This window comes from Passer domesticus, chromosome Z, assembly GCF_036417665.1.
Source record: "Passer domesticus isolate bPasDom1 chromosome Z, bPasDom1.hap1, whole genome shotgun sequence".
Classification (NCBI taxonomy): Eukaryota; Metazoa; Chordata; class Aves; order Passeriformes; family Passeridae; genus Passer; species Passer domesticus.
The window spans coordinates 35,068,134-35,095,984 of NC_087512.1; the positions used below are offsets into that span (position 1 = coordinate 35,068,134).

General features: G+C 37.3%; 1 protein-coding gene across 6 annotated transcripts in view; it reads right to left on the bottom strand.

Moving 5' to 3' along the window:
• Window positions 1-27,851, bottom strand: part of MLLT3 (MLLT3 super elongation complex subunit) — a 117,497-nt gene that overhangs the window by 11,197 nt on the left and 78,449 nt on the right. For all 6 annotated transcript variants that reach the window (XR_010352240.1, XM_064403066.1, XM_064403065.1 and 3 more), the window contains 5 exons: window positions 25,269-25,877; window positions 9,155-9,233; window positions 5,425-5,557; window positions 3,788-3,887; window positions 844-915 (listed from right to left, as the gene is read on the bottom strand). Coding sequence is in view for 5 of the 6 variants with exons in the window: in XM_064403066.1 (XP_064259136.1) it covers window positions 844-915; window positions 3,788-3,887; window positions 5,425-5,557; window positions 9,155-9,233; window positions 25,269-25,877 (993 nt within the window). In the remaining variant the exon portion in view is untranslated. The remainder of the gene's footprint in view (window positions 1-843; window positions 916-3,787; window positions 3,888-5,424; window positions 5,558-9,154; window positions 9,234-25,268; window positions 25,878-27,851) is intronic.

Consider the following 27,851-nt stretch of genomic DNA (forward strand, 5'->3'; position numbering starts at 1 on the left):
TGGGATGTCAAACATGTCTTACCTCTCCACCTTATTATCAATTTTCTCCTTCAGAAATGGTGCCTGAGCCATTGAAAACTTTTTTTGTTTTGCTTGTAAGCAGAACAAGATATGGCACTCAACCTAAGCAACCCCCAAAATGCAAACCAAAATATCAGAGCATTAAAAATCTAGGTACTGCAGATAAAAATCTAGACACTAAAAACCTAGATGCTGCAACTTCCATCTTTTGCCTAATATTATCACAAAATTGACACTAATATCAGCAAAATACAAGCTTTCAGACACACTTGTCCATAGTGGGCAATTGTGCTATGTTCACTCATGGAAGGATTGAGAGCTGTTGCCCACAACCATTAGACAGATTTAAATCAAACTATCTCAGTGTAAAATGGCGATAGTAGCTTCATGTCAATTTAGTTAACATGCTACGTGACGCTGCCAGTTCCTAATGCACAGCCTTCAGAAAGGATCCTGGAAAACAGATTTTCTTATTTCTCTGGATTGATTCGCGGGCTAGGAATACATCTGTGAATGCTCATCTACATTTCATTCCTCTGTGAAGCACAATACAAACTCATGGAGGACAGTAGATAAAATAAATAGATGGAAGATTCCCAACTGGTGAAATTTGCCAAACCACCTGGTCGAAAAGAAGGAAAAAAGTACAAAACATGAGAGAAGATGAAAGAATTACAGAAAGAAAATAAAGGAAGATCTGCACCTGGAGGAATCCAAAGCAATTATGTACGAAGATTTTCATTCTGTAACAAAGACTGGCATTTGGCAAGCACATTAGTATCATATTCTGGAGTAGTTTATTGCTACCTCATTGTTATTTACCTTATCACAATCCCCATTCTTCATTTGTTTATCTGTTTTGTTTTGCTTTATTGGACTTTTCACTTCTAAAATCTGGAAAAGAAAGAAAATACTGTAAAAACTAAATGCATGACTGGATACAACTATATATGGAAAAATTGTGCTGTTAATAAAACAAACTCAAAACTGAGTTTTTCATTCTTTAATCCATATAACTTACTCATACTTTTCAAAACAAAAAGTAATTTACAGCAGAAAATGCTGAGGTACTGGAATGAGGTGATAATGATATTATCAATCCTTAAAAGAAGGAATTTTGCATCATGTAAAGCCTTCTCAACACTTCCCCCACCCCCCAATATTTAACATGCTGGGAGAATAAAAGGTGATTTGGCAGATACAAAATGATGCTGAGGATGTCTCCAGTGCCTTTGAAAGGTCACATTATCACTGTACTTTTCCTGTTCTTTTTTTCCCCCTCAATACTATCTCTTTTCTTTGACAACAGAGGTTTTTAAACAGTCCTTGAAATGACTGCATGAGCTATAACTGAAAAAGTGATGGACACTAATTTCTTTTGCAATTATATGGTACTCTTCCTTCAGAGCCACTCACATCCATTTATTATCACTCGCACAAGCCAAGATTGCTTCATCTGGCACTGAAACAGATTCAAGAAGAGTACATCAGCAAGCAGCAGGACACCATGCTTGATTTGAAACTTTTAGAACTAAGGGCAGAAATATTTGGGGGAAAATGAACTGTTGATTGTTCTTTCAATTTTTTCAACAGACAACGCTTTTTTGAAGTTAAAAGAAAAATCACCATATCATTCTAACCTAGAATATAGCCAGTTATCAAAAACATCAAAGAAAAATAAGTAGTCACAGATAATGGGAAATTATGTTTCGCATTTAATTTTAAGTGAAACTAACATTACTAGCATGATTAATTCCAAAACCATACCCAACAGCCACAACACAGGATAAAACTTAGTAATTAAAACAGGGAAATAAAGCATGTAAGAACAAGTCCTCTAAAAGCATTACTGACATTTTGCCCCAAGTCCTCTCCAGTTTCTCCTTCCCTTGGTACAAATGATTAAATTGCATATGTCTTCCTTAGGCTGGCGTATTGTATAAGTCTTCCCTAGGCCTATTCTTAAGAATACAGCTGGCAGACAGCTATTTCCCTATCTAGCAAAAAGTCACCGCAGATCTGATTTAACCTTACTTCATTTAATTAGCCAAGAGTGATGAATGTTCAGATTCAAAACATACATTTTTGAAGAATAATTCTAGTACTTCTGTTCAATACCCTCTAGGGTTACTGCTGTGTAGGCCCTTATCAGAGTTTTATCTTGGAAAAAAAACCCCACCCAACCCTACAAAAAACCAGACCTTTAATCATGGATTCAGTACCTTTTAGATGCATTTATTGTTATCACAGGCAGAAAGTTCTTGCTTTCAAATAGAACTTTGTCAAGAACACAGAATATTTTAAAAAGCAGCTTCCTTACAATGCTCTTAATATGCTGTTTAAATTTAACATCTTAAGCACTTTATAGATGAGATACACCACTAATCATGTCTGATGAAGCTAATACAAATACCAACTCTGTCTTAGTTGTTCAGTTCTATAAAGGAACTTAATTAACACAAATCTGATTTCATCAGTAAAAGATCATCCTGGCAAGCAGCACTAAGGTACCAAGAAGAGATTTCAAATGTGGCTATAGTCCACACAATTTGAATTCTCACAATGCTTCCCAAAATTTACAATTTGCAGCTCGATTATAACACTTAGCTCATTTAAAGAAATGGAAGAAGGTATGTAAAGGTCTTTTAGCTGACACATAGCTATTGTTTGGAGTGTCTAAATGTGGAGGTAGACTTTCTACTACATCACCAACAAGCAAAGGAACACAAATGATGTGACTGAGTGGGCTGCTGATATTGAGACTTACAATTACTTAACAATTGCATTGGCTCTTTAGAAATCAGTCTTCATTAAACAACAAGCCATAGACAGATTTTTTTTTTTTTTTGTGCTTATGTGGTCAGTAAATGCAACATTCTTCACCCCTACAGACAGCTTTTTGACCTCAAGGCTAACTCTTAAAAACTTTTAAATTTTGTATAGATAACTTAGAAGAGCCTGTAGTGGTAGAAAATAGGAATATTTTCTGGACATGAAATTACTTTCTCTCAGTGCACAAAGTACTTCCTAGCTTGTGGGGGCTTTTTTCCCCACAGTGTATTTGAACTTAGCTAGCATGAATAATAATATTTGGGGTTTGTACTATAGCTTGTGCTGGAAATCTTAATAGAAAAACAAAGAAAAGTAAATAATATCTGCCACATAATTGAAGCAATTACAGAGAAGAGATATAGAAAAGACCCACCTTTGAAACTCACCCTCTAAACCACAAACCTGTGTTAGTGCAGGTAGACACTATTTTAAGTATATCACAACTGTAAGTAGCCAGTATGTGTCCTAACAGCTTTATGTATGATGCTACTGACACTGGGAATGAATCATGCCTCCTTAGAATAACTGAAAAATGGTGTATTTTGTTTTGTAAAGAACGTGAGTTTTTATACTTAATTTTATATTTGGAGAGTCTTACTTACTGTGGGAGAGGTACCACCCAAAAGCTAATTCTCATTTGTCTCTGGAGTATTTTGCAACACTAAGTAATTTACTTTTTTTCCTTTGAAAATCCAAATTGTCCTCTGTTGCTACCTCAGAAACAACAACCATGCTAGCTCTTACAAATATAGGACAAGTACTCTGATGCAAAGTAAAACTATTGTCTCTTCTACTGCAGTAAAAAAAATACTGTATCTTTCTAGATGAACACTGGTTAATTGGTGAGGGAGAGGAGAAGAGATGAATCAATAAACTCTTGAGTTTGATGTTAACTCTGTCTACTGCTAATACAAAGCCAAACTGCATTTTTTACCTGGCTGTTGCTGGTTTTCAGTACAGGTGGTGCTGGATCATGACGGAGCAGTGAGGAAGCTGAGCTGCTATCACTATCGCTGCCATCACTCAGACTAACCCTGCAGAAAAAAAGAGCCACACCATTACATCTGCAGACAAAGGGCTGTTGGGGTAAGCCAACCTTGGACTTTGAGGTAGGGACTTAAAATGACCAATCCCTTGCCAAGCAGGCTATTGTTAATCACTGTCACATGGAAGAGAGCCATCTGAGCAGGGCTGCACTCTGGAAAAGACTCTTTGTAGCACAAAGAAGGAGGCTGCCTGTCTGCACTTGGCTGAGACAGTTAACAGCAACTAAATTTACAGAAATGGTTAAACACCTACAAAATTGAACTGCTTCTCCTATCTCAGTTCACAGCTACGTAAAAGAAGGAAAGTGGTCTTTAGGGATACTTTTCTGCTCTCCTAAAACCTTTCCAAACAGCTGTACTTCCCACCTGAACAGGTGTTTTATTGACAAGTTCCTTGTTTATTGTCAAAACTAACACAGCTTCTCCTGATTAAAATTTAAAAACTTAGCATCTCAGAAGAGATCACATAAAAAAGCCCACCTCCTAGTCAGTTTGACCCTTCATTTACTTATGAATAACTGGGAATATTTTTTTGTTGGAAAAAAACCCCATTAGTTACTCAGGACAAAATGAAGTAGAAAAAACAATAGCCTTAAAGTTCCTTCAAAAATCTGAAAAAAAATCTTCACACCTGGAGACTAGCTGAGCTTGAAACAATCCCTTACACAGTCACTGACAACGAGAAGTTCTCACACAGCTAGTCATCTTGGTAGTTTTCTCCTTCATTCCAGCTGCTAAAGTACACCAGGGAAGAAGATGCATTCATTCAAGTTTTCCTGTTATCTTCCCATTCAAGTAGTAGGTGACACTGGCACTCAGGTGCTGAGCACTAACAGGAAAATCCTCTGAATTACATAAAGGACCTAATATGTAGAGTGTTTGAGGGATGCAGTTTCCGATCTTCCATAACCTTGAATATAATTTGGATGGAGCTTCAAGCTGCCTGAACACCACTTGAGTTTTGGAATGCCTTCTGAAGGTTACAGCAAGGATGCAGAAGCTTCTTTTAAAAAACAAAAATTTAAAAAATTTCTTTGACAGATGCTTGCCTTACCGTCTGATGCACTTTTATGCATTATCTACTCCAACCAGCACAGAATTTACTTGAAATTCCACTTTCATTCATTTGGATTCAATTTAACAGCTTGATCTAAAACCGGTAAGCAAAGAGGTCTTGTGACTACGTATAGAATGGCTTATTCAACAGTTGAAGGACAATTTTCTCTAATTTAGGCCAGGGAGTAATTATAACTCCTCGCCTCAAGTCACAATCGCGTGAAATTGAGTAATGTCAAACAAACGAGGATCATCACAACGGTACTGATTAGTACAGGAAGAGTTTGTATCAGGAATGCCTAGTTGTGCTAGTGTTTAAAAGGGGCTCTTTTATGTGCAGATGCTTCAGAAAGAGTGAATTTTCTGCCCATTTGCTACTCAGCACCCTGAGAACATCAGACCTTACCTCGTCACTAACAAGCACTACATGTTTTGGTCAGCAGGCCACTTGCACTCGTGAGACACTCACCTGCGACTCCTGCCCCCTCCTCGTGTATTTACAGGTTGTTCCAACTCAGAATCATTGTCCTTCTCATCTGCTTCATCTGATTCATCTTCATTATCATCTGAATGCAGATCTTTCATTATAGTCCTCAATGGACCTGAAATAACAGAGAAAATAAAACACTGTGAAGTTTACTTCCCAGCATTTTGGGCAATTTACCCAGCTTTAAAAACTAAAACATTGAGAGAGGAGAGTCTTAAAAATTAAACTAAGTAATACAATGGGGTATTATACTGCAGGAACCTGTCCATGTATTCATGAATCTTTACTCCCATGAGCAACTCAATCAGCTTCAACAGACTTATTCTTGACAATGAAGTGACTCACATGTTCAAGCATTAGAACAATTTGCACCCTGGACCATAGCTGAAGGAAATAAAATACTGTCATAACTGGAGAAATTGATGCTTCTTTTGTTTTGCTGGGGTTTAGTACTTTTTGCTGTCTCATTATATGCGAGTTAAGATCTACAGGGACATATTGATCAGTATTAGTACATTCGTGAGGTTAATAAATCATTCGTGGTTCTAATAAATCACTCTGACTAAATTGTACTGTACAAGGTAGTAATTTTGTCTTCTTGGTTTTTATGTATTTTACCTTCAGCTGTTCCCATTATTTCAGGGTCAATTTCAAGTGGAGTAAGTACTTCACCTATGTTGGTAAGTATGATGTGCATCAATACCACCCAACACCATGTTAACATTTTTCCTGAATTAGCAAGAAGGTACAAAGCTTAACTTGTTCACAAAGCTGCATTAAACTCAGTTTGGGTTTTCATTTTCACTCTTTTTGCTCTAAGACACAGTTACAGAAAGAAGAATATGTTTAATAGAGCTGCGAAGTGTAAAACTACAGCTACTCGAAATAAGAATGGGCAAAAGCAGATTAGAAGAGCGAAAAAAGTAAAATGTCCTAGTGCCATAAGACATTTAACTATGAAGTACAGCCTATCTAAGACATGAAGCAGCAGTTGAAACCACCAGTGATGTTTGTAAGGACAGCAATTACTACTACGGTTGTAATTCCTTCAGCCCAAGAAACACAGTAGTAACATGAACACATTGAGCCTGAGATGAAGCTTTCAACTCTCTTATTTGCTAATGGGAAAACTGAGTCAAGGAGCGTCCTCCCCGGTCACTGCCAGCAGACAAGGGAGACATCTGTTAGTCAATGCCATACTCATAACAGGGTTATGAGTATGATAGTGCTCCCTTCATGGGGGAGGACAGTTTTATGGACGGCTCCAGACATAGCAAAGTTCAGGCCATAGGCATTTTGACTAGTTTAGTGCAAGTGACTTCAAAGCTGTTGTTTGGAATGATTTATCACTAAGGCTGCCCTAGAATTTTTGTAAATTGACACAGTTTGGACAGTTCAGAGAAACAAGCCTTTTCTCTGTTTTCACACCCCAGGAAAGAAAACCAGATAGTCCTCATGGGCAAATTCCTAGTTGACCAGACATTTGTATAGGTGACAGTATGGAAGTACTTACTGTCCATGCACCCACAGCTGATAGGTAGAAGCAGCTGAGCTGTGCTCCATTTTCTGTCCCTATTTGAATCTCAGGAAGACAATGCTCAGTTGCAAATGACAACTTGTACTCTGACTGAATAACTTACTATCTGATCCTTGAAGGAGGGAAACGGCTTTTATAGAAACAGTAATAAAAAAAGAAACTTGGACAACTCAGACACCCATCACTGACAGCCCCATAAGCATTGAACAACTTGTCATTCAAACAAGTTCTCACTTAGTGTTGGAGCATATCTGGGAGGCTAAAAAGCACATTGCTAGCTAACTTTTCAGCAGACTTTTCTACCAATCAGCAAAGCACTAATTTTTAGGTCTTTTTTTCCTAGCATGGATAGCAACTTTCTGCTCCTTGCACACTTACTCTAAAATGCCGTAACAACCTTTTTAAAGGTGTGCAAAGTTGTTACCTCCTAAGATATCAGAATAGTTAAGAAGAAACTGAAAATTAGGAGTTGCCCATGAGCAAGTTTCTTGGTAAGGAAACAGACAAATATCAAAGTAAGCTCCAAGGACAGAAGAACTGAGGAACCTCACATTAGCCCACTGTTCATGCAAAAAGAGGTGAAAAAAGTTCATGCTGTGTTTTTTGACACCTGAGTGAGCACTGGAATCTAAATGTAACTGAAGAAGAGCAACAGTCCTAGCAAGTAACTTCCAGGTAAGAGGAAAAGCATGGCTTCTGACCAGAGCACAGTATACATCGTGAACATGTCATGGTATGCCTGGTGCTCCATACCTTTGATATACAAATGCATGGCCTGGGCAATAAACACGCTTAGTTAATTGGGGTTTTTGGAACTCCCAGAAAGAACCACAAGCCACTATTTATTGCTACAAAAAAGAGAAGATGCATATACCATTTGCACTTCAGAGCTGTTCACACAGGGGGACAAATCTCCCATCTATTCTACAGAGGAACTGAAAGACAATCTGTGATACATCTCTTATATGATCTTGAAAAGAGGGATGGACCAGTCTGCTCAGAAGAAACTAAGTCAACAAGTTTTTTCCCAGCAAAATAACAGATGCAGAAGTGGGTATCTAAATCTTTCGGCTTGTAATGGACAGTTCACACCACTAAGGTTTTCGTGAGAAGGAAAATGGAAGTTCAGCAGGAAGTGTATCTGTTTATTGTTAGGTAAATATCAACTGCCTGAAGCCAGTCATTACCACAGTTCATTTCAGCTACTGCCTTCTTTCACATAGAATAACACTGCCAGAAAACATCAGAAAATCAGTACCAGTCACCTAGAGAAGGCACTAGGACAGATATGCATCACATAATCATGCACAAATCTATTTAAAGTCAGTGTGCCTGAGGCACTAATGTATAGTCATAACCTTAAATCAAGTCTACCATTGAGGAATATAAATGGCTAAAACAAACAATTTTGTTTGGTCAAAGGCTGCATTTTAATGCTCCTTATCCAAAGAACAAAACAATAACACATTAAGAATGTATCGGTTGTACAATCTTATAAACCAGGGAAAGAAGCCAACCAGGAACTAAGTAGTCTAATAGATCATGGAGAATGAATATAAACTTTACAGAAAACATGCCTTGGCAAAGCGTCCAGGAAGAAAAATGCATTCTTTATTGAGTTTAAAGTAAACTGAAATTATTATCCAGAAAACCAAACTGCAAACTTTAAGTCTAACCATCATCTTTCCCTGGCACGTATTTGAAGTAAATATTCTGTGCTCTTAAAACTTCCCAGTAGTACAGGACGCTCAGAGCCTTTGAAAGGGTCTACATAAACACAAGTCTGTGGGTTTCTGTTGGCTGCCCATGGGAAACCACACTCTTCCAGGGCTTCAGATGGAGCCAGGTGCCATGCTACCTAACCCTGCAGAAGAACAACTCAGAAACACAAGCTCTTTTGGGTTTATCCTCTGTTAAGTGACTGGCATGTATTTAGTCCTTCAAAGCAACCAATACTCACACTCTTTTCTCAAGTTCCCAGTCTCTGTCTCTCCTTTTATTTTGCCCTTACAGCCACATCTGAAAACAACCTGCAGAAAAGTCTCTAAATCAAAACTGTGGCCAATTCAGGCAGTGAAACACAGAAGAAAAGAGGTCATGAGATGCCATGAGTTCTGTTTTTATTGGCCCCTTCATTTCACACATTCCTTTCAATTTCTTTTCCTTTACTGGTACCTTGTTGTCTGTTGTTTTGAGATGGTGTAAAACTGGAACTCGAACTGGAGCTGGAACTGGCAGGACTTGGCTGTTCAGACTTAAAAAAAAAAAAAAAGAAAATAAATAACATTTTAAGAAACATTTTTTTTGCCTAGAAAAACTCTTATGGTTAGTTACTGCCTAAAGCATTCTGTCAGAAAAAGAAACTGTGGGGCCAAATAATACTCAAAGACCTTAACTTCAGGTGTCAGTGAGGCAAACATTGTGGAAATTACTATTGCACTCACCATACATACACATTACTACATCATGTCTAGTTGCTAAAGTCTAACAAGAAGTTTCCAAAGCCTTGTTTGAAAGATTATACAACATGAAAGCCTAAATGAGTTTGTAATGGAGCTAAGGCATCTCTGTCATTGTCATACTGGAGATGCAATGTTTTTCAAATTAGCAATGACGTTGTGGAATTGAAAAACAAAAGACCTGAGAAGACCACACTAAATGCCAGAAAGCCTCAGACAGTTTTCCTTCATCTCCCTTAGAAAATAAGTCTTAATATAGGGATTCAAATGAAACTTTTATGCTGTGACTGAAATTCTCCTAACACTTTTCATATCTATCAAAACTCTGCAGATTGTAAATGTGATTGAACCAGAAGGTACGCTTAGTTACAAAGAGAAATTATCTAGAATTTACCAATTACAAAAGAAAATTGAATTTTTAAACAGGGTTATTAAAATCAGTGTGTATTATTTAACAAATAGTTCTACACGGTTTTTTTTCCTAGTGTTGTTTAAAATGTGTCAATTTCCCTTTAGGTTAATGAGGAAGTCCTATTACTTCATAGAAAAATTCTGTACTATTTTACTCTTCAGTACTGAAGAGTCTTGCTTCCTGCTGCCAGGTTGCATGTCTCCGTATACATTTTGGCTGACTCCAAGACTCAACGATACATCCTTGCACACTCATCTGTGTACAGGAGACAAAGTATGAATCTGATATGTGGGCAGAGGGGATGCTAATGGACAACACAAAAGAAGTAGCCATACAGAAGGAACAGTAAAAATCAGGTAAGGAAATAATGGTCTACTGTTGAAAATTGAACCAGCTCACACTTTAACTTTTATACAACATGTGTTATCATGATGTGTTACCCAGGCTAACCAACATTTTCTGACTCTTCTTGCCTCATGATTAAGACAGAACAAAATCTTCCTCAAAAATGACGGCAGAAACATCCAGTCTGTAAACTCAGTTTTCACACACACAGGCTACCTAAGCCTAAGAGTTGCTTTTTCTCCATAAATCAGCCTATTGTTGCCCTTCATAATAGAGCAGGCAGATTTACTGTCTTTTGTTGCCTTTTCTCACGATAAGAGATGCCTATTTGGGCAACAGAATGCTTGAGAACAACACCATTAACATCTGCTCTCCTTAAATCAACACCAGCTCCAGTTCTCACAGACACACAGTCAAAATACAAACCCTGTACCTGACTGTGTGGGTGTATGCCACTTATATACAATTGAATTAATCCTGTGCAACAAAATCCAACCCAACCAACAACACAACCCACTTCAGAGTACCAAGAGAGATTCTTACACACTACACAGCATCAGACCTTTTTGAAATATACTGCAGCACTACTTAACATTGCTCTGAAAATCAAGCTTAGAAAACAAAAAAAAAGCTTTCCTTCTTGAGTTTCTGTAAAACCTTACAAGATTTCTAGCTGTAAAATAATCATGATAATAGGAAACAGACTGCAGTGATGAAGAACAAGTGTCCATGCAAACTTTAAAGACATCAGCAAACTAAGCTCAGTTGTCTAGCTGCAGGCGACTTTTAAACATCTGGTTTATCCATCAATTTCTGCTCCTTGCTGCAAAATTACTAGCTGAGAACTGGTTTCTGCAGATTTCCTTTAACTGTATTTTTTCTTTATTAATTTCAACATGAACTTCAACTTACCTAAAGTCAATTCCCTCAAAAAAATAGCAAACACTAAAAGAAAGTCATATTTGGCTTTCAAGTGCTAAAATCTAAGAAGAAAAAAAATCAAAAATCCACAGACACTATTTAACTATTACAAGTTCACTACTTTCTTTTTTAACCAGCTTGCTGGAAATGAAAAAAGGGAGAAAGGCCTAATATCATTCTCATTATAAGGCATGAAAATACCACTGAAATTGCTCCATGCCAAAATTTTCTCCCAGCATTAACTAATTGGGTCAATATCACAAGAACAAATGAATATAGATACATAAAAAATTGTGTATTTTCCTGGTGAAAATTTTGCTCTGCTTTAGCAAGATCATTTTGAGAACTCAGACCACAAAAACTCCTTAGGAAACATATTGATAATGCAGACTTATTTTAAAGGGTTAATAATAACTTTTGAAACTATTTACTTCATGTCCTTAAATGTCCCAATCTGGAAATTTATTTCAAGGAATATAAATTAGCGTAAGTATTAAAACTGTTAAGCATTGGAAATGAAACCTTCATTTTTTGACTGAGAAATCTGGGTGAGAACACACCCAGAGAAAACGGTTGCTTTTAACCTAAGAATGAATGTTATTAACAGAAAAGATTTGCTTTTTCAGAAGGAACTAAAAAGACGCCTTCCATATATGAATAGGGACTGGTGCCAACAGCACCCATGCTTCTAGTTAACAGTGGGTGTCTTTTATCACTTAAGCAATGCTTTTTGACAGTTTTACAGATTGTTAACCCATGGACTTAGGTATTTATGGCTTTACACACTTGGGCTTTCTGCTCTTATTCACTGGTTCCTAATCACAAAATATTTCTTTTTAATAGGTCTGAAATTAACTAAAGCCTATCTTTCAACAATAAAAGTTTAAGATAGTATCAGCAAAGAGCTTCTCTCATATGGCCTTTTCCTGTTTTACCAGTTTTTTTCTTTCTACAGACAAGCTAATGAGAGTTTGGGCCTGAACTGTTCATTAGTGCAATGACCCCATATGATTTATTGCATTCTTAGACAGTCTACTTCACTTTAGTGCTCTCACAGTGATGCACGTAGACAGTGACTTCTTTATTAGGCCTGATTGAGGGGTTCTGTGCTTTGAAAGTGTTCAGCAAAAAAGGGCAATTTTCTTTGGCCCAAATTTTCCGTGAAAAGGTACCTTTTTTACCAGTGATTTTTCTAAATCACCTGGCTTCTGCCATTTTCAAATTCTTGTCTGTTTTTACAAGTAGCTCACTCTTGAGCTGCAAACAACTTTCAGGCAAACCTACCTGTTTACAGCAAAGGATATAATGGAGCTGTTTCTGTAATATTTTATGGTTGTCCCAATTTGTACAGCTTCTTGGGGCTGTCTGGTCCAGGGACAGTAGCTGGACTTAGATGATCCTTTTGGGTCCCTTTCAACTCAGGATATGATTCCATGACTTTAAAAATAACCCACATCATTTCAAGCTCCCTATAAATTCTTACATTAAGAAATAGAAGATATCTGTATGTGGGTGACAATGGTTTTTCTAGCCTTTCCCTGAACCATTCTTGAAGGAAGTTTACAAATTGTTTATTGAAGTAAACATGAAGTGGTGTAGCAATATCTCATTTTGTATCAGTCAGTCCACGTATTTTTTATTTTTGCATGATGGTGTAAAGACATATGTTTCCCAGTGCTATACATACCGAGAAGTCTGTACATTTGAAACTACTTATACAGCTGAGCATTGCTTCCACTTCGTGCAAATTTAGAATTTCAGGAAGGAGGGACATGCTCCTGCAGGACAAGCCTTTTTCTCTAACAGGACTCCTATACTTAACAGCATTTACTGCCACTTAAATGCTCTATCAGTGACCTCAGCTTTCAGCAGAATAATTCAACCTATCTGTAGCTCACACAAGAGGCTCCCACTGAACATCAGCAAACAGCTTTTCACAGCAAGGGTAACCAATCATAGGCACAGGCTGCCCAGGGTGATTTTGTCATCTCCCTCCCTAACAGGTATTGAAAAAACTGTCTAGACAGGATCCTGGCCACCCAGCCCAAAGTGGCCCTGGCTGAACAGGGCTAACAGGGCAGGTAGACCAGATAACAGTCAGAGATACCCTCTAACCTCAAGGAGTCTGTGATTCTTTGATTTTGAAACACACTTTGAAAAAAGTAGAATCAAGAAAAGGGCTTAATCAAGTCTCTGCAACTGTTTCCTCTGAGCAACTGCACTGAATCAAGTGGAATTTGCATTTCCTTACACACTGTCCTACTGAAACATGTTATTTAATTTTGAAAGAAAATCCTTTTCCTTCTGCATTTATGAATACATTTTATTTTACCTTTATAAATCAAAAGTAAATTTGAGACAATGCTAACATAAAAACTCACAAATAGTCGATATTTAGAGAAAATTCATGAACAGGAGACTGAGCAAAAAATATGGATAAAAATTCTTTTGCAAAACATTGTACAATAACATAGAAAGATGAAGCACTAGTGATGATTGTTCTGTAACCTGTAGGGTATTTTTCCTGAAAATGCCTTAATGGAAAGGAATGGCAGACACAGTAAAGCAAGCAAAAAAGTACAGGAGGGAAGATCAAGGTTTGCCTTGTAGAGCAGCTGAATACTACAGTTTCCATGGATTTCAGGACTACAAGATAAAGAATAAACTAAGGATAAAATAAACTAAAATTGTGTATGGTCTTATGAGTATGAACAAGGTCCGTAAAAACAAGAGGCAAACTGATGGAAGTTCTCATCAGATAAGCCTTACCAAGAAGGATAAAGACTGTTCTGAATATGTAGGTAATGCTGGCAAAGACAGGGTTATAGAAAGGCTTTTCAAAACTGGCACGAATCACTGTGTTATTCAGACTGCCAGAAATGTGTGAAAATACATCCATATTTCTGACAAATTGATAAAGTATGAGCAGCGCAACATGGGAAATTTAACAGGTCTGTATTCCATACAAAGTCTGACCTACGTGGGGAAAAAATGAGGCCAAACAATATAATATATACTTGTTTGGAAAACATTGCTCATTTTATAAGCCCAGTGGCATGAAAACCCTGTGATGAGAGGATTGCGACTGTCCCTCTGCACTCCTTTAACTGTGAAAAGGCCAGATGAAGCTGACAAGCAATACTTAGATATTGATTTTCTGAGAGTTTGACTTAACATTTTAAACCTTTCCTTTGACAATTTCCACATATTCTATATACAGAACTGTCCTGTGCCAATAAAGGAAATGTGTTCTGGAAAGAAAGAAACTTCAATTTTAGTACTAAATACAAACCAGAAAATTCAGTCTCGGTATTAAAGCTAAGGTGAGAGCTTCATTCAACTATTCTACATCTTCTGCTCTAATGGGATTAATAATGATAGAAGATGGGTAGTAGTTGTTCTGGCCAGTCCCTTCAGCTGCTGTGTTGGAAGCTAAGACTTGCCAACTCCCTTCTCTTGTGCTATTTTATCTACAGTGCCCTATGCTATGTGTCACCACTGAGAAGGACAGATGTTAATGCACTGACAGTTCACTGTTTGGGAAATCAAACAGACAGTGCTGTCACTTTTGGGGCAGCAAGGAGCTGGATCACCTAAATTCTCCCAGATCTGAGGTTCAAATGCTAGGAGTTCACACACACCTAGTAACAACAGAAGCAACTGGATAACCATCTCATGTAAAATTGTTTCTATGGATATAATTATAAACTATGGTGCATTTCTTCACATTAGAAATTTGGTCTTTTCAGCAGGTACTCAGAGACTTTGCAAATTCACCTCAGTTCCCCTCTATTCTTATGTAGCTCAAACTTGAGAACACTCCCAGCATGACCCCACGCTAAAACTCTACTATGTGGAAAGCTTGTCCAGGTCATAAAAATCAAGCAAATATACACCTAAATGTAAGAAAAACAACAGGGTTATTTTTTTGGTTTTTGGTTGTTTGGGTGGTTTTGTTTTTTTTTTCTTAAGTCCTGTTGCACAGGCTCTTGAACTCATGTCCCAGAAAACTAAATGGTTCAAAATTTAACTATAAACTCCAGAGAGATCAAGTGCAGATCTGTTTCCTCTGTCAGTTTCACAGTAAGCCTCATTGTACTTACTCTTCCCTCAAACTTAACTTCTGGGTTTTAAATTACTATCTGAAAAACTCAGCTTTCATTTATTGTACATTCCAGTTTCCATAAAAAGCTGTAGAGAGAAAAACACAAAAATACATGCCATATCCTAAAAAAATTCTCGAGTCTCTAAGACAAAACAAAACTCCTCAAATGATTTTTCAAAATGTCATAATTTTTAACCAGTCTTATGATGCTGTAAACTTAACAATGATCTTTAGATATCATGTTTGGCAGCAACGTGCTCTACACACATTTTTTTCTACAGATCTGAAACATCTGATAAAATGGTTCCTAAGCACTCGCTCTATGATAATATTTGTTTGTCTAGTAGTTTTCACAAAAGATCGTCCATATTATATACACACAGACCATACAACACTGATTCTCTGAGAAAAAGCTTTATAGAGCAGATTTCTCTTTTCTTATTTGCTCTTTACTATTTACAGCAGACACATCTGCGTGCTGTAACTTTGCCTACACAAGTAGTCTCACAAAAAGAATACGACAAAAAGTAATCCTTATTTAAAGCTCCTTATCTCTACTTCTCTGATTTAAAATAACTTTTTCATAGTGTTATCTGAGTTCTACATTAATAGAGTTTTGCTTCTGTTTCATAAGACATAAGAATATAACAGACAACAAAGACAATCTCTTACAAAAATAAGAAAATGTGACACTTGTTTATATATAAAGTTCATTTCACTCAAATTGTTATAATGTAGTGTAACCTATTTGTAATGTAATTGATAGTTACCTGAACAGGCACCTTAACCACAGAATGAAGTTACTAAAAATACCGGGCTATAATTACATTATTTGCAATACTGGCTAAATTAAGATATCATGTAGTACAAATCTGATCAATCTTGATTTTTGAAGTGTTCAAAGAATCAAATCATTGTATATGGCACAAACAAATGAAGTTGAAACATCTCACCTACAAGCTTTCTCCTTTACCTAAAATTGTAACATTTAACATGCAAAATTTTATTTACTCTTACTAGCCCTCTCCCAAAGCAAATTTAGGCCACCAAGAGCACCAAAAATGGCTTTCTCCTTTGGTCTTTTTATGTCCTGAACGAGTAACTTCACAACTGAATTGCTGTTGTCCAGAATACTCAGACCATGGCACTGGATGATGTTTTACTCTTCTTGTGGAAGACACATTGCAATAAGCTCTATCTTGAAACTACGTCTTTTTCATCTACAAATTACAGCTGCATTGTAACAACTAAAATCCACTGAAGCAGCATGGGCAATGGAAAAATATCATTCATTCACTGGAAGACACTAAAATTATGACAGCCTGTATTTACTTCTTTTATTGACACAGTTTAGACTGTAATACTTTTGCAGCTAATAATTTGAATTATGAAATACAGGTTACTGTATGTAACCTACTCTGAATATTTAGGTAATACCTAAAATGACCTCATACAGAGCAGCAAAATCACTTGATTTACTTCAGTCCTAATCAAGACTGTCCACCTAATATGGTATTAAACAGCATAAGTTTTGCAATGGTTTTCTGACTGGGGTGATCAATGTTGAGACACTGATCCAGTTACTGCTGGCCCCCAGCTGTGGTTATCCCCTAACCTGTGAATCATCTTTTCCTCGGGTAGCTTAGGCACAGGTGGAGCTGCCTGTTAACCTCAACAACAAAACATAGCTCTGCTGCTGAGGGGGGTACCTATTATCAGTTGCCTTTAAAGTCTCCTTTCATGTCGCTCTGAGATGATGATACAAGTTCTGTGGAAACATAAAGAGAATCTGTGAAGTGCAAATAGCTCCATTTATCCTTATCTTCTAACTCTGCAGTATGAAACATTAATTCCTACAACACAGGGCATAATTTCATCACCTTTGCCAGATGGCTTGCAACACACTAAGTACACAGGAAGAAATTGCTTCATGTTCAGACAGCCACAGCAAGAACAGGTAACACGTCCCAAGATAATTCAAAAAACCCTACATAGATGCTCTGGACACAGGCAGCCCCATCTTACTGTGCTACACATGTGCAAAGGCTGTCATTTTCATTAGGGCAAAGACAACATTAATTACCAAATTTCTTAGTCCCTCCACAGCAGCACAATGTTAAAAGAAAATATATCCGATCACCAAATAAATCTGATCATACAACTAACTTTGTATGAAAGCTGGGGTTTTCAGCCCCAGTGGGAATGAATGGCGTGAGATATTGTTGCTCAGAGAGGGGCACTAGAAGCCCCACTGACATACCCAATGCCAGATGAAGCACAAAATACACATTTCTGTTGGGGAGATAAAGATTTCTGTTTTCAAGGGAGGATGAATGCCTGAAAGCTTAGAGGCCTTCAAGAGAAAATGCTAAGTTTTAGTACCAATAGAGCTGGATATTTTATTCAAAGTTTTTTTGGGTTTTGGTTTTTTTGGGTCTGGTTTTAGGTTTTGGTAGGAAAAAGCATGAAGTAATTAGTTTTGCAACATCTTTTTCTAACAAAAATGTAAGCTGTACTGAGGCACGAGTAAGCCAAAACAGTACTACTGAATAATGACTCAGACAGTTAAGACAAATTCACACTAACACTCTTAAGGTATGTAGCAATTTTTCTACTGCCGATGTGGTGATCTCGAACCACTTTCAATGAACACTCAAAATATTATTAAAATTTGTTTCAGGTATGACACTGCCCTTAAACAGCAATGGTTCCCTGGCAGAGGAGGAGTCAATAATGTTGTCAAGAGGGAAAGGCAGCTGCCATACAGAGGGCATAGAAGAAAAGAAAAATGAAAGCAGATGTAATCAAGCAGTTATTTCCTCTACCAGGCTCATATATATGCACACTTCAGTATTGGGAGACCAGAAACACACAGGCACCATCATCCTTGAGTCTGGGGCAGGCAAATTATGTCCATAAGGAGCATGTCTTGCCCATTCCAAGAGGGCCCCCCAGCATTCCTCCACACTGCCAAACACGCAGCGCAGCCCCAGGGCTCTACAGCACAGGGAGGTGAACAGTAGTCCCTCCCCCATCAACAGGCAATGCACAGGCATGATAGGGTACACATTCCCTGCAGCAGTGAGCTCAAACAGTCTTTATCCTTGTTAGTAAAAGTTAAAGACAAAGGGTTTTTTTCCAGGGGACTCTTTTAAATATAAAAATTAAATTGCATACTTACAGTGTGTCCTGAAGAGTTCATGACTGTCATCACCAGAGTACAAGCCTCTGAATGGGAAGTATTATCAAAATTATGTAATGAAGTTCATGGGGAGTTTGGCAGCAAACTTTCAAAAATACATGAGTATACCATGGCGTTTCTGCCTCCCTCAGAAGAAGTGTAAACATACTGGTTCCACATAAAAAATAAAAGGGCATAAGAGCCTTGAATAGATCTAACTATTGTAAATAAAATGCCACCTGAAAATCGTCAGGTGTTCGATTTTATTTTAAATACATGCAGCCATTCTTCTGGATCACAACAATTTATGTAAGTAGATAAAGCAACTTCAAAGCAATGAAATCCTTATCAAGAAGATCTCACTTCATTATGATTAAAATAAAATATCCTGTCTTTTATATTTTATTGTTTTGACTGCAATCCACCTTGGCCTCTCAAAATTGTCATGACTTAACCAGATATGAGACAAAGTATTTTTATGCTACAAAACCACCCCAGAAAATTACAGTATTGGCACTACACATACCAAATTAAATCCCTTACTTCCTAAAGGATTGCAGGTAAACAGGGCTTCCAGTGCTGAAGTACAGAAAAAATGGCCCAAATTTGAACCTCCATTTATGCAAATACTTGAGTTAATTCACAAGTAGTCACAATGAAGCAGATGTAGCCAGTACTTGCAAATTAAGTAAAATACTTCACCTGTATTAGTAGCTTAATAATGATTAATGTTAATTCCATGGTCAAAATGTGACATTGCCTAAAACTAAACAAAAACCCAACAGACTCTGCCATAAGAATACAAAATTTCACGGCTCTCACAAGATTACTTTTGCAACCTGAACATTTAATCATTTCTACACAGTTTGTCTCACTGCTTTATTTCTAAATTTTTAACTTTTCTGTAAGCCAGGGACTTCCAAACACACTGGTAACAACACTGTCTCACTTTAACATTTGAGCTTGCTGCCCAGAGGATCTCTACTTTTCTATCATGCTTCTTCCTCATGCAGCAATAGCAATTTCACCATATACAGAACAGCCTAACATGCACCCAAGCTTTTGTGAGTGAAGACAAAGCATTTTTCACTTCAAAGTGACACCTAATTAAAATAGACAAAGTATAGCAGCTGAATGGTGCCATACTACAGTAGATGCTGATGGCCACAGAGCATACTTGTGCCTACTGCCATTTCTCTAGAGGTCTGCTTGTCTTTGACCACAATTTCTCTCTGAGCATATACCTGGAAGGAAACATCTCAGACTGTGCAATATTTACCTGATTGTGACTACTGAATTACCTCCTTGACACAGGGGTACCACGGCCAACAATACCACATGTTTGTGCTGGCATGGTTTTAAGAGCAGTGTTATTTCCCAGACTAGAAGCAGAAAGACTTCCTTTATTTATCACACAAATAGTAAAGAATGTAATAATGTGACCACTGCAAACCCACAGGGCCCAGTCTGCAGTGAAGCACGTGATCAGCATTAACCCTATTCTGCACCATTAATCATCTTGAGAGTCACAGCCACATTTATTTCACAAATAAAATCTTATCCTCTCCTTTTCCTTTTTGACCTTTGATAACTACATGAAAACAGCACACAGAGCTCTATCTCACTACTGTTCCTGCTGGCTTTAAATATTACCCGAAAAAGCTCAGATTTTGGCTCCAAGCCCTGGCAGAAAGTAGGCTTTTTCAGCTAACAAGGGCCTGGAGGTTTTACAAGACCATGGGGGTTTTCACAATGTTCTTCCACTTTTGCAATTGTCAAATTACTACATCATGTGCCAGACTGAAAGTGGCATTTTATGGATTCCTTTAAAAAGGTACTCATACTATTAGACTGCTTTAGGACATGCAAGCAGTTAATTAAATATAAAGGCATAGTCTCTGTGATCCCTACTGTATTTTCATTGTTCCATAAAGGCTTTCCTGAGAAGGAGACGGGATTTTTTCCTAAAGGCAAAAGACCCACTAATGTACTTTGCTCTTAATAACTGAAACTCCTTACCCCTCCACTATCCCATGTTACTAGCACACATTTCTGTTCAGGTTGTATGTCCATAGGCTTTGACATGCCAAAAGGCCACTACCATTACTAATGCAGTGACATAATGCAGGAAAGGATAAAAACCAATACATACATGATTAAAATAATCACACCAGAAGAAATTAATTTGTCAGAATTCAGTCCGTTCACATGGACTCCCTGAAAGAATCCACCAAACCACTGTCATGCATGGCAGACTTAAAGAGTTGTTATTCAGCTCTCTACAACTGGAGATACATGAAGAATATTTAATACCATAATCGGTATGTATCATCTGTCTTATTTCTTTTGTGCCTTCCTGCTGCAGCAACTTCACCAAGAGCCATATAACACTTTTGCCTTCTTACTCAGTCAAGCCAAATCAGTGGTAATCAAACAAGAAGTATCTGAGTATCCCTTTTGAAATGACTCCACAGCTCAAAAGGGGCAGCTCCAATCACGGAAATGCCTCACTCAGATGCAAAATTCTGTATTTCTCCATCTCATACAACAGCTTGCAGATCACATAAATATTACAAGAATATCACCATATTTGCCACCACCCCGGCAGCAAAATCAAGGTCAAGTCCTTTTTTTTATCGTGTTACTGCACTGTCCCACATAGGAAGCAAGCAGGTGGAGTTTTCATTAACTAAAACATCCTGTAATTGAATTTAAAAACAAAATATTTAGAATTTTGAAGTGGACTGTGTTAACATGCCTATGCTTCAATAAAACCATAAATCTGCATGCTTTTGTTCTATACTTTATTTTGCATGTTTCATACCTAAACCAGTAAAATAGTTTTTTCAGCCTTTATGTGTGACTTCCAAATGAACTAAAAAAAAAATCCATGCTCTTTTGAACACCTAGTTGACCAGTAACACTGAAGTCCAATGCACTTTAATTCACAGATGTCTTTGAGAAGTGATACTTAACAAAGCAACGTGAAGAGAAATGCAGACACTCGTTTTACTTGCCAACAGCTCAAAGCCAACAGAAAAACAAAATTTAAATAAATACTGCAGTGCACCATACTACAGTGTATGCCAAACACAACACAGAGGAATGCCCATACATGGTCTTGGTCTAAGTGACACACAGAGAGACTCTTAAACAAGGGCAGAGAGTTTATCACTACACAAGGGTGTGATTCCCTGCATTTCACACTGAATTTTCCAGAGATATTTGAAGCTCAAAAAAAGACTGACTACAAGATACCAAAGGACAGTGTCCAGCTGTCTCAAATACACCAGAGACAACAGCATGCTAAGCTGTCTGGATTCTGAAAGGTGAATTTCAAGGGATAGCTCCAAGGGAAGAACAATCATTGGCAGACACTTAGTGACCTGAAAACAATGTACCTCTCACAGGGGGTACTGTAACTCTACATTCTGTACTTCATGAAGGCAGAGGCCATGTTTCAAGTCTGAATGCCCATAATTAGGTAGAATATGATGCCTGTACATTGGAGGGTTAAGCAACTCTACTTTTTTTGTCTGAAATTGAAGTCTATTGATTGATATGATACACTCTACCCCAATTCACTGAACTCAGGGTGTATCCAAAGAAATCAGGGGAGCAGGATTATTGCCATCATGTAGCACCACCCCACTGAAACAACACCTCTGCTTAATCATGTAAGATTCCTTTACCACAGGGACTTTTCAGAATGTCATCCTTATTTTAAAATCCTGAACCCAGACTTCACAACTGAGAACTGATAATGGACTATATCTAATTCGAGAACCATCCTACAATGAGCAACAGCAAGAAACTTATTTTTGCAGTAAATTCTACATTCTACATTGCACCTTGTATTACAAATTTATCATGTTTTATATGTGAAGTTATGCCTATGAGTATATGCATATGCAATACCCGTAAAGTGAACTGTCATCCTTTTGGAACATGGGTGTGTTTGAGAATAAGACCACTTCTTACTCCCCACAGTGAAGAAACGTCAAAATTCTTAGCAAAGTTATTAATAATTTCATTATATACAATGTATGAACATTACATTAATGCAGTATTATTATGTTTGCATAAATGTCATAAACAAAACTTAAACTAGAAAAAAATGCACCTGACTCAAGAGTTAGTATTTTTGATGTATTGTAACAATTTTCTTTTAGGCACTGATTTGTAATATAATTTGTTATACCTAACCTAAATCTGCTGAATTGGGTATAGTGGTTTTGCTTTCTTGAAGACACTTAGGAATAAAGCTAGATACTACCAAATATACTCCCTTTGTTCATCAGGGCTATGATACCCACCATTGTAAGTGTACCAGAGTAAGAAATGACAACTGACTTAATTTTACAGCATATTATTATGCCAGGATATGACACTAGAAGCATCTTCCGAGCTTCAGGCAACTATGTTTGTCAGTATCATGAAGCTTTGACAGGTCTGAAATGACTGAAATTGTAGAGAAAAAGCACTGCCATATTTTTACTTCCATTACTCTCTATGTAACATTGCAAGTTTTTATTTTTTTCTTTTCCTTAACATGATTATGTTTATTGGATATACCCTTTATAGATCTAGCTGTGAGACTTCCTGAAATACTTAGAAGCTCACCCAATACATACAAAAAAGTCCAAACTATTTCTTCCAACATACAAAATTATCCTTATTACACTGTTTGGTCACTTTTCATTAGGTTCCTGGGTTAAAATTGGTAAAATGCAGAAGGAACATCTCTTTGTAAAATTCTGCAGACATTAACTAACCAGGTTGCCCAGTTGTTTCTACCACAGCACTTGCCAATTGTGTGACTCAAGTACCTTAGGGGATTATTCAGTGTTTCATAGGTAGTTTTTATTTAGGTGAGTATATTACTGACTTTCTAAACAGTATCCCATCACTGACTGGAGCCATACTCAGCCTGATTTATTAAGGACCACAGCCCAAAAGAGGCAGACATCCTTTTCACCCATTCAGACAGGGACCATACTGTGCTCCTTGTCCACCCACAGAAGATCTGTGTTCCATGATCCACTATGTCAACATCAAAATAGACAAGACTCCAAACTAGCAGGATTTATTTCTCTTTGAGAGGACCTCAGAAATTTGCTCTCTCAGTAACAGTGGCTTACAGACTTAGAAAATACTGAATCTGCTTTTTAGCTTTAGTACAGAATTAAGGAATTCCTTAGGTCCTACAGGTCAACTACAGATGGACAATGGACTTGTGGAAGTGCACTTGTGTCCACAGCCTATTAAAAATACACAGGTGTTCCCATTACACCATTCGTAATGGGCTAGAGATTGCAAGACAACAAAGAGAGAAACACCTATCAGCAACTAAAAAGGATTAGTTTAAACTACCATCCATATATCTTTCACATATCAGTTATTTTCAAGTTGCCACACAGCACACACCTCTGCAGAACCATTTGTAGAATTCCACTTACATTTAATTTGCTTGTCTCAATTCTTCTGTCTTGAAAAAAAAAATGGAGAACTGCTGCAGCCAGTAAAAGCATATGTGCTCCTCTAAGGCATTCACAAATCTATTTAATTAGTCTGCTCTACTGAGGGTATATAGTATATCTTTAAGATATACTATATACCCTCAGTATATAGGCTAGTGAGGATATATAGTTTATCTTATACCTAGTGAAAAATTAAAAGAGAATGTTCAGCTTTTTGAAAACAAGAAAAAGTATTTCCCACCAAGGGTGTGACAAGTATCTACGTTTTCAAGTTTGAAGACAAACTGGTTAAGTTTCAAGCCATAATAAGAATGCCACTCCAATCACAGACTGTCTCCTGTGTCATGTTGTAAAGCAGGGCCTGTTCTATTGTATACCTTCTAAATTTAACAGCCTGTGCATGCCCTAAGGGAGCAGTCATTAAAAGGTCACTTCAGAAGTAAATTTCCATCTCCCTCACAGGAAGTTTCTACAAAGTAAAAACCTAATGCTGACACCTCCCCACAGCAAGGCATTTATTGTCCATTCCAGAGAGGGCAAGCAGGGTTATGAATCTGATGGCAATAATAGAGACACAAATCAGAAAGTAGAAAAACAAGAGAATTGAACAGGAAGGGCTGGGAAGTATTCCTCTATCATGCACACCACATGTCTAGCCATAAGCTTAAATAATGGCATCAAACAACATTTCTCCTACCATCCTTTCCTTCTCTACATGTCTCTATGAAAGATGCTTCTAAAAACCAAAGTTTGCTAGGAGAATTATTAAAATCCTAGTTTTAATCATAAAATTAAAGAGCAAATCATACTTGAAACAGATGAGAAGGCACAGTAGAGAAATACTTTCAGGAGAGCAAATTTCCATTAAAACATCTTTCTTCTTGGTAAGCCTACTACTTGGCAATAGATTCCCCTCATCAGAGTGAGATTCTAGGAAATAGTCCACAAAATTGGCGTCATTGACAGAACTGCCTTTTTTAGCAAAAAAATACATAACTCTCTGATACAACTGCAACCCTTTCCTGGATTTACTGAACTTTCTAATACTTGAAAACAAAGATTTAGAGTGTGAAATACAGGCATTTAAATCCATTTCCCTTTCTCTCAAAAGAAACATGAATTTCTAAAGAATATCTCCCATAGCCTCATTGTCATAATGTTGACAATTAGTAACTGAATAGACTTGAATAGGCAATACAATTCAACTAGAACAAGCTTAAACTTGAACATGGCCATCAGCTTCCTTCAATTTGGACAATCTGCCAATAGACAGCAAAAAGAAAGGGGAGAACACAAATTTAGTGGACTGTCCCACAGACTACAAGTACTCAATACAGCACTGAGTAAAGTATTAGGCAAAACCAAACAAGTACAACAAGCACTTACGTCAGATTTGGAGGACACGTTTTCCTCTATGTCAGAATCACTGGGATCTACAATATCATCAAAGGGTGGCAGAGTAGGCGTCTTCCTTTCCAGTGCATCATTTCCAATTTTGACTCTCCCCACCTTGAGCTGAGATTTATCTTTTGTCTGTTTTTTGTCAGCTGAACAAGTAAGAATCAGTGGTGGGGCACTAGGTAAACTTTTAAATAATGAATCCGAGCTGGGTTTTTTTCTTTTTCTTGCAGAAGATTCATCAGTGTCCAGCATAGACATGGGTCTTTTTGTGAGAGTCTTCTTTTCTTGTTGCTGCCCACATGTTACGGTAAGGATAGGAGTGTTTTCAGATTTTGGTTCCTTGGACATGGGTTTGGGTTCCTTGAAGGCCATCTTAGGAACCGCTTTTTCATCTCTTAGTGGTTTGTTTTCTTTGGGTTTCTTAGAGGATTCTTTGGAAGATTTGTTATGTTCCCTGGAAGGTTCTTTGAAGGCACTTTTTTGTTCTTTTGAGTCTTTTGAATTTTTTTCTTTGTGCTCCTTTGTTAACTTCTGGGTCTTTGAAAAACTGTTACTACTGCTGCTGCTATTTATGTTCAGAATCCTAGCTGGGTCCTGCAAAGAGGAGATGCAAAATCTTACTTTAAAAAAAAACAAAAAACCCTTAAATCCTCAAAAGGCAGACACAATATGGACATAGGATTCATACTAAAAACTTGGAACTGCAGGTGAGTAACCAGGAGTAGAAATAACAATATAAGAACAAATAAAAAGCCAACATTTGGTCAACATTTGGTCAAAACATCTGTTACAAACTGGTGGGACATGAGCAGTTATCACAGCTTGTCAAAAAGTTACCACTAAAAGCTAGTTTTCATCCTAGGCATTGTACCAGTCTTTTTTAAAAACATTGTAATGTTAACATAAAGGCAGTTTAGGAAATCTTTATCATCACCATTACCTGTGATAAAATTAAAATCACAAAGAAAAATTAAGTAATGAACCATATGATGTCAACAGAATTACAGGATCAGAGGAAAACATAACATTCCAGGCAAAGTTTGACTTCTCTGACGTGATCTTCCTGCCTTTGCCAGATCTTTTTCCTCATAAGCAATAGGAATCCTGGGTCCAGTCTGGCTATGGAAGAACTGATTGGACAGACAACAGTCATTGCCTTTTTATGGAAAACCTCCTAAATCTCAAAAAGTTTCCTTCTTTGAGTATACTGGCATCTCTGTTGAGTCCTTAATCACTTTTTTTTTTTAATTGAACTGTTTTATGTGAGAAGCGTTTTTCAGAAGGTGGTGACTCAGACATCCTACAGGAGAGGCAAAACCAGAAACAGCAGAGCAGTATCATCCATCACTCAACTCTGGAAAGTTGAAGTGGCAATGCAAGAGGTCACCTGCAGCTAGAACTAGCAATAAAAAAAACATCCAGAATGGGTCATACAGGATCCCTTCTTCTGAGAACTAACACCTGGGAATTTTTAAAGAACAGTCCCACTTTCATGAAATTGCCAGTGATGGGCTCTCAGTATCTCAAAACCACCCAGCAGACTAACTGCACTACTATGAACACTAAACACATGTCATACACATAGAAGACAGGGTCCATTTTTATATTTCAAATCTGCAAAGTGATGTTTCAATTTACAGGAACCCATAGTCAAGAAGTTTACACTGCTTAATTGTTCTTCCAGCCTGATTATAAGCATTTCTATCTGTACATTGCAACACTTTAATGAGTATTGCATATACCCACTGATTTCCTTTACCTGTAAGAGACATGTAAGTGTGGTGTATCTGGCTGTCTAAAACTGCCACAGATTTACAGATCTGTAGAGAGGAAAACATATCTAGCTTACCTTCCACCTTTACTTAACCACCATTTTACCCACAACACAGAGAGAACTGCAGAAGTGCAATGGAAAGTAAAGGACCAAAGCAGGCCAGCTTCATCCCCCACAGGGACTGACTGATTTTAAAAAATGCACACAGTACAACTGCTCTGAAAAGAAACTATCCAAGAAAACAAAGCAGGAATTACGTGTTAATGGAAGTTGTGTCAATTAGAAGATAAAGGAAGACAGACTTCATCCACTGATTTGCTTCCTGTTCATAGATAACTACTTATAACTTGTCCAATTAGGATGTATGTGTTAAGTCAGACTTGAATACTCTAGGACCTGAAAGGTCTACACAAAACATGTGTAGAAACTGCAGTATCATCCTTCTCCTCTGTAACAATAGGTAGAAACAATTAGCTAAAAATAATTACTTAGAAATGTTCTTCCCTTATCATCTTATTTAGTGAAACAGTCACAATGCTGCATAAATTATTCAATTGCATGTTTTTATAAGATGCTTCTTGCATCTGTACTGCAAATATATCTTTGCATCAGATTTGATAAACGAATTATATATTTATATATCAACATTAACATGGGCCAGAAGCATCAACAATGAACAATACTATAATTACATCTGAATGTCTAAACATAAGGCACTTGCTCAATTCCCAGGCCAGCAATTAACAAACAAAAAGAAAAAAGCACTTAGCACACCTTGACATGCTTTACTTGAG